We start from the raw sequence: 18,663 nt of genomic DNA, 5'->3' as shown, positions 1-18,663 counted from the left end.
CACATGTCCTATAAGAAATTTTGTCTTATTTCCGGCCCTGCTCGTGAATCGTTCTTAGAACAAAATGAACCCCGCGAACCAGGCTGCGAAATAGCACACTTCCTCTGGTCCGAAACCAGTTTATTAATTGCTTGGACTAGTTTTTTAATTCAAGAAGTGGGGGTTACTGGTCCTCGGGACCAGTTTATTAATTGCAAATCTATTGGAGAGCAAAGGCTGGGACCAGTAAATTATTTCAGACACTAGGGGGTCACTGGTCCAAAGGACTAGTTTAAAAAATATCCTTATTTCCCAGCCTGCCGCGAACATGAACTTTAAAATAGCACCATCTATCGCCGCTAAGCGGAAACACGCGTTTCCCATTTTCTTTCCCAAAAAATAGAACTTTGACGTAATTTTTGGCCCTTGCTAAGCTTAGCTGGTCAGTCAACGGTTGTCCACCCTTCGACTTCCTTTCAAACCCCAAAAAAAATCACAAAACGCAATGATTTATAGAAAGATTTACTCGAAAACACTACAATAACATAATTTATACAATTTTAATTTTATTAGAGGTTAAACTTTCAATAAACTTATTTCATCTTCTTTGTTCGCATTACTGGATTTTGATTCGCTTAGAGGAACCGGGTTTTGGGAATATATATAAATAGCGTATGAAACAATAGCGATAGACAATGCTGTCATGTAATCTATGGAAATTCCAAATATAATCCAACATAAAACGGCGGTGAACAATAACTCTAAAGCACTCGCGAAGGTCTTTAGGATAGAATTTAATTTCTTCAGGAAAACTGATGTGACTATACCGCAAAAAGCATTGTTGATTACAACAAGTAGTACAATAGGTTGTAATAATATCAGTTTCAAGTTTTCCGGAGAGAGTTCGGAAAGTGATAGGGACTCTTTTCTTATCATTAATAAGAATATGTTACATAAAATGGAATCGCAATACATGAAAACATTTTGCACCATTAGGTTAACCTCCTTGGCTTTATCACCGTCAGTGGTGACAATGTCACCAGTTTGATATTTTAGTAGATATTCATTGTAAACGCCAGCAAAACACGAGCAGAATACCTAAAAAATAATTAATTTCTCGAAATTATTTGAAACTATACTTAAAAGCACATCTTAAAGGGAGCCAGTATGGTTCAAACTGTTTGATATTATTTGCTTTAGAATGGTAAAGTACTCGCAAAAATGTTACATTTCAGTTAATTTTGAATCAATTTTCACATTTTGGTCTAAAAATTCAAAATTAATTCGATCATTTTTATCTGCATTTACTATTTTCCGAATTTTACGCCTAAAACCGGCCGCCAGTCTGATTGGCCAAAGCTTCAGCCAATCAACAAAAGGAACGCGATAAAACTCGGCCGCCAGTCTGATTGGCCAAAGCTTCAGCCAATCAACAAAAGGAACTCGATAAAACTCGGCCGCCAGTCTGATTGGCCAAAGCTTCAGCCAATCAACAAAAGGAACGCGATAAAACTCGGCCGCCAGTCTGATTGGCCAAAGCTTCAGCCAATCAAGGAAAGGAACGCGAGAAAACTTCGTAGTGAATTTTTGGCCAAGGCCCAACCGAAATCGCGCATTTGGTTTTCTAAGTTGGTTGATTGAAACTTTGACCAATGAGAACTCTGTTGGGTTTTTGCTTGAAAACTTAAACGAAATGAATACAGTTTAATTCCTTTTTGGATTTTTCAGGCCTAATATTGTAAACCTTGATAATCTAAATCAAAATCAACTCAAATGCTTTGATGAGTTCTATTAACGATTTTGAGGCCATTATAGATCATTCCTATAGAGCTATTTCAGAGGGGGTAATGGCTACGTCACCAATGCAATTTGCCCATAGAGAAAACCCTCACAAAATGTCCGCCCTACACTCAAAGGCAGGCCCAATTTTCGTAGCAGACGAAATTTTTCCCCCACTGAAATAGCTCTATTATTCCACCAGACAAGCAAACATCGCAGGGAGGAAACCGCCTTATTGGGTTATCTCCCACGCGTCAAGAATCAACTTAGCGCCAAGCGACTGTGTAATGGTCTATAAAGCTAATAAAATCAACTTGTCCGAGGTGGTATTGCTCCCTTTAAAGGCAATGGCACGCGACACACTCATTACCTGTACTAATAAAAGTGATAAATTGAATAACGGATTATATGTTTCCAATGATGGCGTTTTTTCCGTATCATTAACTTTTATTTTAGGTGAACTCTGTTTTTCTGGGAGTGGAAGTTGTTTAATAACGCAGCCAATAGTCAGAATTATTAAGGAAAACCATTGCTTTCGGCTTAGTTTTCTTTTAAACAGAATCTGGAATAGATTCCAAGTTATTTACTACTAGAATTCCTCTACTTATGTACTATGTATGACGTAGTTGCAGCTAAACATTTATGAGTTAGTTTCTCACTTGGTAAATAACACCAGTAACCACTACTCGAAATTGTAGTAGAAGAAAATACGTTGTCGGGTCGAACGCCGCCAAATTTATAAATGCCAAATTGTTGTACATGCAGTATAATAGAGCCGGAACCATGTATAAGGCAAAGACTATATATGCACAAAAAGTTTCCCATAAATGTAATTTCTTTTCAATAGACAGTTTTGTATAGCATATTTGTATTGGGATTTGGGAAAGGTGTCCATTGTGAGTTAGACAATGAAAAAACAGGATATAATAGATGGCGCTAGAGGTCACCATAGTCATTCAAGTAATTTCTGGCTCCATCTACAGTCGCCTATAGAGCTATTTCAATTCGGGGGGAAAGGAGAGTTTTTGAGGCGGGGTTTCGCCAGTCCCCGCCTAGGCGCCATATTGTGCGGGAAATTTAGCATAGAGTTCTTCAGCGGCTCCGTTTATTGGCAGGCCCAACTGTGACGTTTCCCCCCTTCAACTGATATGGCTCTATTGGTAATTCAATTTTTTTTAATGTAATTTCGATCTAGATGGTATATATTATCTTTAAGATTCGTTATTTAGTATATTTAACTTTCAGAGATGGCTATATTTGCAATAAGACAATAATTTGTTACAGCAAATGTCAGCTCCTGTGATGCTGGCTAATGTTCTGCCCATCAATTTTACCTTGCCAAAGGCAGGAACCAATAAAAACTCGCTAACGAGAGCAGAGTTATAATTAGCCTTTGCCAAGCTTAGCAAGCCAATCAACTCCACCACCCCTCGACTAACTATACCATAGATGAGACTTGATGCAATGGATTTATTTTGTTGTTCAAGATTATTGCTTGACACAATAGACTCCCAGGCACCATTTGTACTCATGGTATGCTTAAGCCCCACCCACAATCCTTTACCAAGCAGTAGATAAGCCAACAGTAGAAGAGACTGGCCAACCTACAACCCAATGCAACCTAAAGTAGTTTCTTGTGGCGCCCCCTAACATGGTGGTTTATCTTCTACACACCAATTTTACAGTGCAAAAGGCAGGAACCAATCAGAACTCGTTAATGTCGGGGGTGGAGCTAGAACTAGCCTTTGCTAAGCTTAGCAGGCCAGTCAAGTTGTTGGGGACATCTAGTGGCATTTATTTGAACTAAATGACAGCCAACACTTGCTATAACTTACCTTTTCTATTTTTATAAATTTCTGAAAAGAGTTGTGAAAGTGACTGGCTATAAGGAATAAATAAATAATTAAATCAACATTGTGTTTTTCACTACCACTTGCCCCGCCCCCCCCCCCCTATCTCTTGCTATAGTCCCTTTTCTGTGTTACCTCTTTAAATAGACTGAAACTGCAATTAACAGTTTGACAACTTCTGTGAGTAAAACAGCTGTGGTTGTATTGTAATTATATTTGTTGCTTTCTGATTTTGTTAAAGTAACCAATATACCTGTATTGTACAAAAAAATGTTTTTTTATTTATTTATTTCGGTTTGGCTTTGCGTAGTGCCACATTGACGAACAACAGGGACTCATGGAGGTGTGTTTAGTATTATACTTGCCTTGGTTGATAAACAATGCCATATATATGACAAAGATAATGCCAAATACCGGAGATGGAAATAATTCCTTTAAGAAACTCATTTTGGCCTAACTTTCTGTCGCTATCCCATATGAATATTTAAAAACAAAAAAATAAGTTAACCCCGAAATTTAGGTGATCCCATTGGATTGTGAATAATTAAACATAAACAAACAAGTGAAATTGCAATAGTCGTCTGCTTAAAGATATATGCCGGTTACGCTATATATAACCATAGCCAACTCGATCACGCACTCGACAACGCAAGCTGCTCGTCTTCAGGGCCGGAAATAAGAATAAGGGACCCCGCTGTTTGACTGGAAAATTTATAGGACATTGTGACTGGAGTGTGCAAAAATAGTGTTGCATCTTCATAGTCAAGCTATCAAAACTTCGGAAAATTTATTGGTCAAACTGTCCAGTGAGGCAGTGACCCCCTTAGTTTTTAAAAAAATTATGGGACAATTTAAAATTTTATTGAACAATGTCCAGTGTCTTGTGCTTATTTCCGGCCCTGCTCGTCTTCGGAAGTTCGGATATCTCGGGACTGATGGTGGTGGTCCGGACTTTGGTGCCGCACACCGACTGAGGAGTCCAAGGACTCCCCTGTAGACCAAAATGACAGCTCCCAATACAGTAAGCAGACGACACGGTAAATCCGTGTTTTTTTCTTGTTGAAATCACATGTTTATCAAACAGTCTCATGAAAAATTCAGTCGGTGGAAATAAAATTTCGAAATATGATTTGAAATGGCATCCTTTATTGAAGATTATTATTGGGTAATTATCGATTTAATGTTTTGAAATATTAGGGCCTTATACAAATTTATATTGTTTAAATTTTAAGAAATATTTGTTAATTAAATAAATGTACATCTTCTTGTAATCTACCCACTCCACCCCCATTAACAAATTTTTCAGGTTTAATAAAATGATTTTTATTGCTGGTTGTATGTATCAGAATGTTAACTATTTTGAGCTTAACTGCCTACAAGAATTTTAACTATTGAGCTTAACCGTCTACAAGAATTTTAACTATTGAGCTTAACCGTCTACAAGAATTTTAACTATTGAGCATAACCGTCTACAAGAATTTTAACTATTGAGCTTAACCGCCTACAAGAATTGTAACTATTTTGAGCTTGACCGCCTACAAGAATTGTAACTATTTTGAGCTTGACCGCCTACAAGAATTGTAACTATTTTGAGCTTGACCGCCTTTAAGAAATGTTAACTATTTTGAGCTTAATCGCCTTTAAGAAATGTTAACTATTTTGAGCTTGACCGCCTACAAGAAATGTTAACTATTTTGAGCTTGACCGCCTTTAAGAAATGTTAACTATTTTGAGCTTGACCGCCTTTAAGAAATGTTAACTATTTTGAGCTTAATCGCCTTTAAGAAATGTTAACTATTTTGAGCTTAACCGCCTATAAGAAATGTTAACTATTTTGAGCTTAACCGCCTATAAGAAATGTTAACTATTTTGAGCTTAACCGCCTACAAGAAATGTTAACTATTTTGAGCTTAACCGCCTATAAGAAATGTTAACTATTTTGAGCTTAACCGCCTACAAGAAATGTTAACTATTTTGAGCTTAATCGCCTTTAAGAAATGTTAACTATTTTGAGCTTAACCGCCTATAAGAATGTTAACTATTTAGAGCTCAACCGCCTATAAGAATGCTAACTATTTAGAGTTCAACCGCCTATAAGAATATTACCTATTTAGAGCTTAACCGCCTTTTAAGCACAGTACACTGGACATTGTCCAATAAAATTTCAAAGTGTCCCATAATTTTTTTTTTTTTTTTTTTTTTCATCTTGACCAATAAATTTTTCCGAAGTTTTGATATTTCAACCATGAAGATACCACACTATTTTTCATTAATACTTTTTTGTTCACACTCCAGTGGACAATGTCCTATAAATTTACAGAGCCTGTGGCGGGGGTCCAGTGGATCCCCTACAAGGTGGCTTTCCTTCTGAACTAGCTCCGGGTTTATTTTGGCGAAGGTTAGTGGGCGGGATTTATAATTGTGCACTTATAAATCCCGCCCACAAATGCTTCCTGCCTTTGTCAAGCCAAAACTGGAGTTAGCAAGGAAAGTCACCTTGTAGGGGAAACCACTGGACCCCTACAAGTTGACTTTCTTCCTGAACTCCGGGTATAGCTTGGCGAAGGCTAGTGGGCGGGATTTATAAGCCCACTTATAAATCCCGCCCACATAGCCTCCTGCCTTCGCCAAGCCAAAACTGGAGTTTGTAAGGAAAGTCACTTTGTAGGGACCCGCGCTTTGCTTCAAAGAATGGTACCATCGACTTCCTTTGATTTATATAAACACTGAACTTATTGGTTTTCATTTTAAATAAATCTTCCCAAAGTTCAAAGTTCATACAATTAAATCCACCCCTGGTATTATTTTTACGTTCAGGTTGTCATTCTCATAATAATGGCGGTTCTTGGAATATCAGCCATTGCGGTATGGACATTACATCATTGTAGGTAGGTTAATCGTCTAAATTTATTTAACACAGGTGGTTTTAACTCTTATGTGAACTTTAACCCTTTGAGAGTGACCTTAAATTAATATAATAGCAGTAAAATAAAATAGAAAATAGACCAGTTTAGTTTATAAAAATCCTCTTCTTCCCAAGCTGCTTCAAAAGACGTGGGCGAGCGCAGAGGTAGGTCCAAGAGACACAAAAATGCACCAAAGCCCCGCCCCCAGTCGCACTACTTAATCTTTTCCCCTCTTACCCTACGCCATTATGCAGCGCCTCATTGCTTAATTGCAGCGTTTTTTAGGGATTTACCAGAGCTTATTAGCATTTTTAACAGCATCTAAGTTTATTACGCTTTTTCATGTTATGTTAAAGGAAAAAGTTGAGGTACGACTATTCGGCCCTCGTAGAGGAATCTCTCTTAAATGATCGCTTAGAATTGGATAGAAAACAACAGAGAGACGCAGTTAGAAGTAAGGAATATTTCAGCTTAAAGCAATTAAAGCGCGGGTCACGTGGTTCCCCTACAAGGTGACTTTCCCCCTGAAATCCGGGGTTAAGCTTGGCAAAGGCTAGTGGGCAGGATTTATAAGTGCATTTATAAATCCCGCCCACAAATACCTCTTGCCTTCGCCAAGCCAAAACTGGAGTTCCTAAGGAAAGTCAACTTGTAGGGGAACCACGTGATCCGTGCTTTGCTTTAAAAGGACTTAGGGAAGATCTTGGATGGGTAAAAATTATTTGAAATACGACACATTCACCACGTGACTCCAAGATACAAAGACTCGGCATGGAATGGGACTGCAACACCCAGTCCATGTTTTTCGCCAGATTACAGCGCCAATTTCCCGAAGTGGTAGTTTTCAAAATAAAACCAACTAAGTTTCTTTTAACCACGCCCTTCCTGAGTCACGTGCCTATGATGTATTTCAAATAATTTTTACCCATCCACCGACCTAAGACCATTAACAACCCTCGGGACTCGCAACGCAATAAGATCCTAGTATTGAAATTTCCGCCTTTTAGGAGTTACGGCTGTTTTCGCGACAAGGGTGCCACCAAGCGGCAACGGATAGAAACTTATAGGGTGTACTGAACTTCCGGTTCGGGATATCGCTTAAAAAGAAGAAACAAGATCGTCTTCTTCTAAATTCGGAGGCCGAGGCCGCAACGGTTTAACTTCAATAATGTCCAATGTACAGTTATGATAAAATAGCAAAATAATATATCGTTAAATTTCAAAAACTTACACATTAACATTTTCATTCTCATCTTCTTCGTCGTGATCCGCCATTTTTAAATAGCAAAGAGGAACATGTAAACCGGAAATTCAGTACACCCTAAAAGTTTCCCCAATATACCGCATGGGTCGCTATGATCGCGCGTAACAGAAAACCACGAAAAGTAGAAAGCTTGCGTTGCGAGTCCCGGGTGTGGTTAATGGTCTTAGCACCGACGGCCTTTACAGACACTTTAAAGCAAGTCTCGGCTGTGGTTTAGTTTAAAAAAATGCCACTAGATGCTCCCATAGTCGAGGGGTGGAGTTTATTGCTTAGCAAAGGCTAGTTTTAGCTCCACCCTTGACATTAACGAGTTCTGATTGGTTCAAGGTAAAATTCGTGTGTAGGAGATTAGCCAGGATGTTAGGGACCCCACAAGAGCCGACATTTGCTTTTTAGTTAGATGGTCAAACCTTTTTAAAATAAACACGATACATTTTTGAATTGAATAGGTTTAGCTGTTATAAACTGTCAATATTACCTTAGAGGTTCGACTAGGTATACTTTCATTTCTCAACTGAACGAATTAGGTAAGACTTCCAGCAATCTGTTGATTTGCATTTGTTCAAATTGTTCAAAAACACGTACTCTACCACTGTACAGGAAGTAGAGTTGAAAGAAACTGGTTCAAGGTCTTAGATGGCAACACGAAAACGGAAAGACTTATGAGTCTCACCCCCATCAATTTCAAATCCTGCCCATTTAAAATCAACGCGTCATCGCAACAAGCTCTATTAGAATTGTTTCTAATGCTTCAACATCCCTACGTCTACCCAATTTTGGATTTTGACTTCAAAATGCTTTCAGATCAACTATTTGCCATTGTTGTTATGCCATTGAATGAGAAGGGTACTTTGAAAGATCTCATTTATCATGTAAGTTTCTAGTGAACCCGGCGGAGTTCAAAAGGAAGGCGACCCTTGTACGAGGGGCTGATCACTTGCGGAATCAGATTTCCAACATCTTGAAATTTTTGAAATCTTGGGTGAAATTTTGAAATCTTGAGTGAAATTTTTGAAATCTTGAAATTTTTGAAATCTTGGGTGAAATTTCGAAATCTTGAAATTTTTGAAATCTTGGGTGAAATTTCGAAATCTTGAAATTTTTGAAATCTTGGGTGAAATTTCGAAATCTTGAAATTTTTGAAATCTTGGGTGAAATTTCGAAATCTTGAAATTTTTGAAATCTTGGGTGAAATTTCGAAATCTTGAAATTTTTGAAATCTTGAAATTTTTGAAATCTTGGGTGAAATTTCGAAATCTTGAAATTTTTGAACTCTTGGGTGAAATTTCGAAATCTTGAAATTTTTGAAATCTTGGGTGAAATTTCGAAATCTTGAAATTTTTGAAATCTTGGGTGAAATTTCGAAATCTTGAAATTTTTGAAATCTTGGGTGAAATTTCGAAATCTTGAAATTTTTGAAATCTTGGGTGAAATTTCGAAATCTTGAAATTTTTGAAATCTTGGGTGAAATTTCGAAATCTTGAAATTTTTGAAATCTTGGGTGAAATTTCGAAATCTTGAAATTTTTGAAATCTTGGGTGAAATTTCGAAATCTTGAAATTTTTGAAATCTTGGGTGAAATTTCGAAATCTTGAAATTTTTGAAATCTTGGGTGAAATTTCGAAATCTTGAAATTTTTGAAATCTTGAAATTTTTGAAATCTTGGGTGAAATTTCGAAATCTTGGGTGAAATTTCGAAATCTTGAAATTTTTGAAATCTTGGGTGAAATTTCGAAATCTTGAAATTTTTGAAATCTTGGGTGAAATTTCGAAATCTTGAAATTTGTGAAATCTTGGGTGAAATTTCGAAATTTGAAATTTTTGGAATTCTTAGTTGAAATCGTGAAATCTTTGGAAATCTCAGCTGACTTAAAATCTTGGAGAGTTTTAGTTGAAATTCGGAAATTTTATGAAATCTTAGTTGAAATTTCTGGAAAATTTATGAAATCTTAGTTGAAATTTCTGGAAAATTTATGAAATCTTGCTTGAAATTTCTGGAAATTTTATGAAATCTTGCTTGAAATTTCTGGAAATTTTATGAAATCTTGCTTGAAATTTCTGGAAATTTTGAAATATCTGTTGAATTCAAGAAATTTTTCCAACTTCGTTTGAAATCTTACGAAATTTTGGTGAAATTTTTGGAAACTGTAAAAATTTCTGAAATTTTTGGAAATCTTTCGAAATCAGTAGGAATTTTTTGAAATCTGAAATCGAGTGTACAGATTTTTTGGAAGTGATCAGCCCCTCGCCCTTGAAGGGGATCCATCCACTTGACCCGCGCTTTTCTTTAATGTTGTGCTTAATGTTGCGCGTCATATATTTTGCGTTCAGAGTAATTGCCAAGATGATTGGCAAGACAAATATCGATATCATGGTGAAGGCCTTGAATTGAAGCAAATTCAAAGATTGGGCAGACAAGTTTTAGAGGGTTTACTATTTTTACAAGAAAAAGGGTATCCACCTTTTTGCCATTTACATTCCGGGAATGTTATCATTCAAAATGGTGTCGCTAGGTATGAACTAGCGGATAAAGTCGTGTGCTTAAAGAAGGCATCGGTGGGTGGGTAGAAACGTCATAGACACGTGACTGAGGAAAGGCGTGGTTCCAAGAAACTTAGTTCGTTTCATTTCAAAAACTTTCATTCCGGAGAACTGGCGCTGCAATCTAGGTGAAGGCTTTGTATCTTGGCGTCACATGGTGTGGTGCCTATGACGTATTTCAAATAACCTTAACCACCCGCCGATGCATACTTTACAGGCCCTTTAAATTAATATTTTAAAGTTTTATGACATCTTTTTTCTGTTGATGTAGAATCACTGCTTTAGAAAATCCTCTGTTAGGTCACAGTCCAAAAATTATGACCGTTGCGCAAAAACGTTTGAAGGACAATAAGGAAGGAATAGACGCAGTGTGTTTTGGTAAAATATAAGAACCTAAGCCTATTAATTAATGATAACCACACCGAAGTAGTCGTCTAGTAACTTTTTAAAAATTCTACGCTGTTTCAAGGTCACTTACTTTTTGAAATGTCTTCGGGTTATGAGCTTATTCGAGCACACCCATCGGAAAAAAATTATAGAGATGTATCGCATCTTCCTCAAATAGTTAAGGTTAGTGATGGGGTTAGTATAACAGGGTTCATACAAACCTGAAAAACAGGGAAAACCTGGAATAATCAGGGAAATAAATAGTTGACAAAAACCTCAGGGAAAACTCAGGGAAATTTATAATTTTTAGTAAAATTAATGGAAATCAGGGAAATTTGCGTCAAATTAACAGGGGCCGAGTAATTAAGCAAAATGTTCGTGAACATACCCTCCATAGGATTAACATTACACTAAACTTTGGAGGCTCATAACTCTGGTTATATTAGAGATACGGGGATGCCCTTTGATTATGTTATAGTCCGATTTGTCCCCCATCCACCCATACTAAAAACTTAGGGCTACGACAAACAGGGGCCGAGTAATTAAGCAAAATGTTCAAAAACATAGCCCCCTCCATAGGATTAACATTAGACTATACTTTGGAGGCTCATAACTCTGGTTCTACTAGAGATACGGGGATGCCCTTTGATTATGTTATAGTCCTATTTGCCCCCTCCCCCCTCCTTCGTTAACATTTGCTCCATAGGATACTCCATATACGGGAATAACCTGGAAAATTCAGGGAAGTATATGGGGAAAAACCTGGATGGAAATATCTCAGGGAAATTTGTTTTCCAAATGTTGTATGAACCCTGTATAATTATCACTTGAGCATTCAGTGTAGTAATGCGCCAATTAACAAATGAATTAGGTTCTCAAATACATATTTGATCAAGATCAAAGATATCCAACAATTCAGGAAGTGAGAATAGTTCTTTTAAAAAAAAAAAAAAATTAAGATCTTGTTTCCGGTTCTTATTAATCACTACTTCCTTTTGATAGTTGTCTTGTTTGGATTTTTTTCGAAATATTGATTTACGTGAACTTAGATTATCTTCTACAATGGTAAACGTCTTTTATCATGAGTTTATAAGATATGTTCCATAAGTTTGGTTTACAAACTGGAGCTTGTCATGAAGTGATTGAAGTAGGCAGTGTTGTTCCTTAGATTTTTGGGAACGTACTTTCCCCAATAGTAAAACGTACTACCCCAATGGGAGGCTTTTTGAAAACGTACTTTTCTCCCTTTGGGGGTATAAAAGTTTCCTTCGCCCTCCACGAAAGGCCTTTGGCGCCATCTTGCGGCGTAATTTTCGTCCCATAGACGCTAATGTTAAAAAATGGAATTTGAAAATGTACTTTTCGTACTGAAGACTTTAAAATCTACTAAAAAAGTACAATTGTACTACCAAGAACAACACTGGAAGTAGGTCATAGATTCTTGTAAAGCGACTCCTGGTGAGGCGCTGTCAAAGGCTTAGTAATGCAGACTAAATAGGAAGATGGAAGTCCTGCAAAATTAACCGAGTGTAGCAGTGTTGTTCTTGGTAGTACAATTGTATTTTTTTAGTACATTTTAAAGTCTTCAGTACGAAAAGTACATTTTGATGTTTGAAAGTACATTTTCAAATTAAATTTTTTAACATTAGCGTCTATGGGACGAAAATTACGCCGCAAGATGGCGCCAAAAGCCTTTCATGGAGGGGGAAGGAAATTTTAATACCCCCAAAGGGAGAAAAGTAAGTTTTCAAAAATCCTCCCATTGGGTATTACGTTTTACTATTGGGGAAAGTATGTTCCCAAAAATCTAAGGAACAACACTGGAGTGTAGTCAATTCTCGCTTGTCGTCAGACTTATGGAACATATATTTGCCTTATTTATACTTTGTCGACATTTCTATAAAACAAATACGAATTGTATCATAAATAGCCAGTCTTCCATAACAAAGTCAGCCCAGCATCCAAAGCCTTGTTAAAAGACATCAGAAAGCAGTTCAAACAAAGAAAGTATGGGTGAAATAATTTATATTTTGACCCTACCTCCCTATTCTCTAAATTACCTCCCTATTCTCTAAATTACTCTTACATTATTTCCTTCCAATTAGCAAAAGATCCCAATCCGCCTCGGCTATTGAAACCGCCTCTATAAGTAGTCGCGACTCCAGCGAAAGTAAAAGTGCCACTAGAAGTAAACAGCGAGCGGTGTCAGGATCTCAAACTCTTAATACCCTCTCAGATCTCTACTCTTCATTACTCCCCGAACACTTAACAGGAGCATCCGCGAAAGGCGGCAACGAGAGAAGTTCAACTCCTTTGCAACCCCTTTCAACGGCTCCGCAAACTTCCCAGACCCCTGGTAGTCTTAAATACCCCGATTTAGCTCGAGCTGCTGGATCTTCTCAAATCACCACGGGTAGTCAAAGCAACACGAGTGGTTCCACAGAATACTATACCCCGCCGGATACTCCCTTATTGGGTAGAACGAGTGAAACCGAAGATCTCTTTGCCACGCCCCTTTCTCATAGAGAACGGCTTTTAGCCGAGATTAAGGAGAAATGGAAAACAAAGAAAATGGGGGAGTTTGATCCATTGGATGTTTAACTTGATTAGTATACTTGATCAAGTTTTAATAGTTACTGGTTTATACGTTAATTATTATAGTTATCTAAGCACTGTATGGGTTTAGAAGGTTGTTGGTGTCACTTTTATATTTTGAGAGGCGTTCTGCCTTAATAGGTTTAACTATCTTGGGTGTGCGAATTTCCGAATTGGTTGGGCTGAAATCTTTGGATAATAAATAACAGCAATCGATCGGAAATTTGATTTCAATAATCGATTAGAACAATTCTTATTCAAATTCAAAGAACTTATCCACAAAAATTTCATTAATCTAGCTATATATGATTAATCCATTTGCGTATGATTAATCGATCTGGAAATTTATTTGCTTAACCGATCGGGAAACGTATACGATTAATCGATCGGGAAGCTTGTACCATGGATTAATCGATCGGGAGACTTGTACCATGGATTAATCGATTGGGAAGCTTGTACCATGGATTAATCGATTGGGAAGCTTGTACCATGGATTAATCGATCGGGAAGCTCGTACAATGAATTAATCGATCGGGAAGCTCGTACAATGGATTAATCGATCTGGAAGCTTGTACGATTGGTTAATCGATCGGGAAACTCGTACGATGTATTAATCGATCGGGAAACTCGTACGATGTATTAATCGATCGGGAAACTCGTACGATGTATTAATCGATCGGGAAACTCGTACCATGGATTAATCGATCGGGTAACTCGTACGATAGATTAATCGATCGGGTAACTCGTACGATGGATTAATCGATCGGAAAATCGTACGATAGATTAATCGATCGGGAAGCTTGTACAATGGATTAATCGATCGGGTAACTCGTACGATAGATTAATCGATCGGGTAACTCGTACGATAGATTAATCGATCGGAAAATCGTACGATAGATTAATCGATCGGGTAACTCGTACGATGGATTAATCGATCGGAAAATCGTACGATGGATTAATCGATCGGAAAATCGTACGATAGATCAATCGATCGGGAAGCTTGTACAATGGATTAATCGATCGGGTAACTCGTACGATAGATTAATCGATCGGAAAATCGTACGATAGATTAATCGATCGGGAAGTTTGTACAATGGATTAATCGATCGGAAAATCGTACGATAGATTAATCGATCGGGAAGTTTGTACAATGGATTAATCGATCGGAAAATCGTACGATAGATTAATCGATCGGGAAGCTTGTACAATGGATTAATCGATCGGGTAACTCGTACGATATATTAATCGATCGGGAAGCTAGTAAAGTGGATTAATGGATCGGGAAACTCGTACGATAGGTTAATCGATCGGGAAGCTTGTACAATGGATTAATCGATCGGGAAGCTTGTACAATGGATTAATCGATCGGAAAACTCGTACGATTGATTAATCGAATCTATAGATAAACCTGTTCTATTAATCAACCTATAAATATTTGATTAATCATTCAGTCCGGAAACTAATTGAGATTATTCTGTTTTTAAACTAATCGCACACCCTAATTAACATTATGTTACTATCTGAAATTCAATACTTTTGTTAATGGGATCCAAAGCACTCCTTTAAGCACACTCTCCTATTCGTATATTTACTCATTGTTAATTGCATCGTTACTTAAAATATTGTTATAGTTATAAATTTTTAGTTTAAATTTCGCAATAATAGAATTTGTAAGTTTTTATTTATATTGATTTTTATTATATATTTTTTCATTTTGAAAAATTTTAAAGAGAAAGTCAAATATTGGGCAACGTATAGTTATTAATGGGGCACGTGAAGAGTAATGGACCAATTTTGGGGGGTAAAAGGTCACCTGTGACATGTGACGTCAGATTCTCTGCAATCTAGTGTCCGTATAACATAATTTTCGTCCTACAAAGAAGCGATATCTAGTTTATTAGGGAGAAGGTATAAGATGCCTAAGTATTGGCGCGCGCCATAGTGCCAGTCCCCCTTTCAAAATACAAGGGGGGGGGGCGTAAAAGGAGGCCGGGCTATTTCGCGCCTCTCCTCAGTCGGAAAATATGACTGTAATTTTCGTCATTCGCGTCGCGCTGACGTGCACGAGTTTTCAAGAACAAATGAGATGGTTGTAATTTAGAGGCGGCGGGGATTAACTCAACTCCGGACCTACTATACGTTTGGACTGGAGATAAAGCTAGATTATAAATGTGGCGCGAATTTATACTTTCTCCCTAGCAAACTAGATATCGCTTCTTGGTTCCTACCTAAAGCATCTTCCCAAAACACGAGGGTTTATAGTCTAAATTCGATATCTTCCATAAAATAGGTACGTGTAGTGATAGTTTTAGAATGTTTCCCCTATTATGAACAAATACACATAGTTAGGATACGTACAGTTTATTTTATCTGCATTGAGTGATAAAATTTGGTCGTGTTTCGACCTTAATTAAGCAAAAGAAAGGATTTTTAATAAACAAAGTTTAGGCCTAGTACATGCTAGGTATGGGTTCTTGCAATGTGAAATAAAACGCGGAACTTTACGGGATTAGCGTCATCTGTGGAACATGGATTAACTAACGCTATGGATTGTTCGTTCCCCTAAAAGATAAAGTATGCATATTCCAAATGCACCCTAGCAATAACTACTATCCCTAACAGGAAGTTATAAGAAAATTGGACCAAATATCACGTGTCCCATGACGTCAGAATCAAAATCCCGCCTAAATTGGGCGCCGCAAAAACTATTTATTTTGACTAGAGATGGCGCTATATCTACATCCGTTTTGGTCCAACAAATTTGGGGGAACGAAGAGAGGAATCAAAGAGAATATAGGGGAGGAGTGGAAAGAGGGGAAAAATCTTGTTGCTCTTTTCTACCGCGCATCTTCAATGCGCAGGACCGAGGCATTTCCGTTTGAGACATTAAATGATATCGTAGGTGGCGCGACTGAGCCGGAAACTCCCTCGTACCACTAGTAAAATTTAGGGGCAACATTGTAATTTAGCCTTGTGGAGCGGGGGAGCTTCAACTCCTCCCCCTATATTCTCTTTGGAGGAATCAAGGAATAATTCGGAACATGTAGCTGGCGATAGCAATACATGGGAAACACAGTTAGTGAACAATCCCTAGCGTTAGCTAATCCATGTGTGGAACATGTGCAAGGGCGGGGCTAATCTTGAACCAGAGCATGCGCGATATTTCACCCACAAATATGTATAGTTGCAGCTAGCCTTTAAAGCAAAGGGCGACTTTCCTTCAAATCCCAGTTTTGGCTAGGCGAAGGCTAGTGGGCATTTGTGGGCGGGATTTATAAGTGCACTTGTAAATCCCGCGAATGAACGAAAAAGTTTTAGTGCGGCTTTTGGACAAGAACTATGCTGATAGTTTATTATAAACGTTTACCGTACTTAAAAACAAAAACCAACGTTATTTTGGAATCAAATATACTGCACTTCAAGATTTTATAGAATTTTATATATATATAACACATGTTTTATAATATTCTTTTAGAATATCCATAGAGAAAGGTTTTAGGTAAAATTGAGTGATATAGGCAGTTAGCGTGATGAAAAATAGGATTTTAAAGTTATTTAATTAACTACACTAATTTTATTGAAACAATAAAGATTGACTCGAAGGGTTTTAGTAAATTTGTAGTCACTTTAGAGAGTCGTGTTCAGACACACTTTTGCAACCTACCAAAGTTCGTATGTATTACGAACACTAACCAATAGAATCAGTCTTACCATGGTGTAAGAAAATTAAGAGAAAAAACCCACTAGATGGCGCCTTAAACTAGCAGTGCAGGTTGTTTGCAAAGCATTCAGCGCCATCTGGGTATCCAATAGAATCAGTCTCACGATGGTGTAAGAAAATTAAGAGAAAACCCCCACTAGATGGCGCCTTATACTAGCAGTGTGCAGTTGTTTGCAAAGCATTCAGCGCCATCTCGGAATCCAATAGAATCAGTCGCACCGAATATGGTGTAAGAAAATTAAGAGGAAAAACCCCCACTAGATGGCGCTTTAAACTAGCAGAGTGCAGGTTGTTTGCAAAGTATTCAGCGACATCTCGGAATCCAATAGAATCAGTCTCACGATGGTGTAAGAAAATTAAGAGAAAAAACCCCACTAGATGGCGCCTTGAACTAGCAGAGTGCAGGTTGTTTCCAAAGCATTCACCGCCATCTGGGAATCCAATAGAATCAGTCTCACGATGGTGTAAGAAAATTAAGAGAAAAACGCCCACTAGATGGCGCTTTAAACTAGCAGAGTGCAGGTTGTTTGCAAAGCATTCGGCGCCATCTCGGAATCATGTTAATATTAAATACGATACAGAAATGAAGTCAAATTTGACATTAGACCCGATACGTCTGAACACGACTATAGTATGTCCCACCCAGTTCTTCCAACACAACAAAATATCCCACATTTACATAAGAATTAAACTGCAGGAGTAGAAGTCGTAAATTACATGTAGAAAACATTTTTAGTAGTACATTCCGCCATTTTAACACATTTTTACAATCATGGATCATTTTTTGAATTAACGTCTTGAAAGTCTTTATAGACTCGTAGTTCTGAAGTAGTAGAGACATAATTAACAACGCATCATTTAGCCCAACGTACTTTAATTAACGAAATCATAACGATGAATTTGATAAGGCAACTTAAACTTGTGAAGTTGCTAGAATTTGCCACTGCTTTGGCAATGGCGCCAGCGTCGCTTGTGAAGGAAACCTTTAGTAACACTTCTTTTGAAGCAATTAATTAATCTGATTAATTTAAGGTTTTTCTGGCAATTTTAGTGAATTAATATTAACATTGTTCTTCTAGTTCTTTACTTCGATCGTTTTAAGCACTTTATTAATTGCACCTTGATGTTTAAAGCTGCATTAATCACGTACTAGTAACAGTAAGGATATATTCAATTCAACAATCATTCCATAGTTTATAGGCAGCTATTTCAATTTGAAAGAAACTACACTCAATTCCATACTTTGAAACAATTTATTCGGAAGGAAAATTATGATTGGATAATTTTATTGTTTTTGAAAAAAAAAAAATTCAAATTCATTTTTGTTCTCGAAGTTTAATTTTCATTGCTTTGTAATCAATGGTACATTCATTATTGAAATTTGAAAAAAAAAAACCACCACTAATAAAATCAAATATTTTTGATACTTGTAACCATTATTTCTAAGATTATAGACGTCGTAGATCATAAGATATGTTCCATAAGTTTGTCACTGGTAACTGAGAGCTTGTGATGAAGTGACGTGGGTGAAACGTCGTAGATTCAGGGTAAAGCGACGCCTGGCGAGGCGCTGTCAAAGGCTTAGCTGATGAAGTGACGTAGGTCATAGATTCAGGGTAAAGCGACGTCGCCTGGTGAGGC

General features: G+C 37.4%; 2 protein-coding genes across 3 annotated transcripts; one reads left to right on the top strand and one right to left on the bottom strand.

Annotated features, from left to right (window-relative positions):
• Positions 1-485: 485 nt before the first annotated feature.
• On the bottom strand, positions 486-4,205 carry senju (UDP-galactose transporter senju). The gene is made up of 6 exons (XM_089836407.1): positions 3,974-4,205; positions 3,744-3,861; positions 3,594-3,640; positions 2,418-2,557; positions 2,129-2,320; positions 486-1,077 (listed from the first exon to the last, which is right to left on the bottom strand). The coding sequence occupies exons 1-6, from the start codon at positions 4,053-4,055 to the stop codon at positions 556-558; spliced, it is 1,101 nt and encodes a 366-aa protein (XP_089692533.1). The 5' UTR covers positions 4,056-4,205; the 3' UTR covers positions 486-555.
• On the top strand, positions 4,189-18,455 carry Slob (Slowpoke binding protein). Of its 2 annotated transcripts, XM_089836406.1 has the most exons (13): positions 4,189-4,773; positions 6,426-6,496; positions 6,871-6,968; positions 8,228-8,305; positions 8,379-8,650; positions 10,110-10,291; positions 10,591-10,697; positions 10,789-10,889; positions 11,578-11,628; positions 11,709-11,771; positions 12,637-12,713; positions 12,812-12,876; positions 12,943-18,455. In XM_089836406.1, the coding sequence occupies exons 1-13, from the start codon at positions 4,744-4,746 to the stop codon at positions 13,305-13,307; spliced, it is 1,560 nt and encodes a 519-aa protein (XP_089692532.1). In that variant the 5' UTR covers positions 4,189-4,743; the 3' UTR covers positions 13,308-18,455. The 2 variants fall into 2 exon arrangements, with proteins under 2 accessions (XP_089692532.1, XP_089692531.1); XM_089836405.1 differs by having other exon boundaries at positions 12,812-18,455.
• The last annotated feature ends 208 nt before the right edge of the window (positions 18,456-18,663 follow it).

Source organism: Phalangium opilio, unplaced genomic scaffold, assembly GCF_054372755.1.
Source record: "Phalangium opilio isolate 3A_F unplaced genomic scaffold, DU_Popi_V2 ptg000042l_1, whole genome shotgun sequence".
In the NCBI taxonomy this organism is placed as follows: Eukaryota; Metazoa; Arthropoda; class Arachnida; order Opiliones; family Phalangiidae; genus Phalangium; species Phalangium opilio.
Note: the sequence above shows the minus strand (reverse complement) of the source record. Positions and strands in the feature narration are given on the sequence as shown.

What these genes read in the sequence shown, in the direction of transcription:
- senju (XM_089836407.1), bottom strand. Translation starts at nt 4,055, where the DNA reads ATGAGTTTCTTAAAGGAATTATTTCCATCTCCGGTATTTGGCATTATC. An exon ending in AATTTATAAAAATAGAAAAG is followed by an intron (nt 2,558 to 3,593) that starts GTAAGTTATAGC and finishes GTGCATATATAG; the next exon opens with TCTTTGCCTTATACATGGTT. An exon ending in TATCACTTTTATTAGTACAG is followed by an intron (nt 1,078 to 2,128) that starts GTAATGAGTGTG and finishes ATTATTTTTTAG; the next exon opens with GTATTCTGCTCGTGTTTTGC.
- Slob (XM_089836405.1), top strand. Translation starts at nt 4,744, where the DNA reads ATGGCATCCTTTATTGAAGATTATTATTGG. An exon ending in ATCTTCCTCAAATAGTTAAG is followed by an intron (nt 10,890 to 11,577) that starts GTTAGTGATGGG and finishes CAAATGAATTAG; the next exon opens with GTTCTCAAATACATATTTGA. An exon ending in GATATCCAACAATTCAGGAA is followed by an intron (nt 11,629 to 11,708) that starts GTGAGAATAGTT and finishes TCCTTTTGATAG; the next exon opens with TTGTCTTGTTTGGATTTTTT.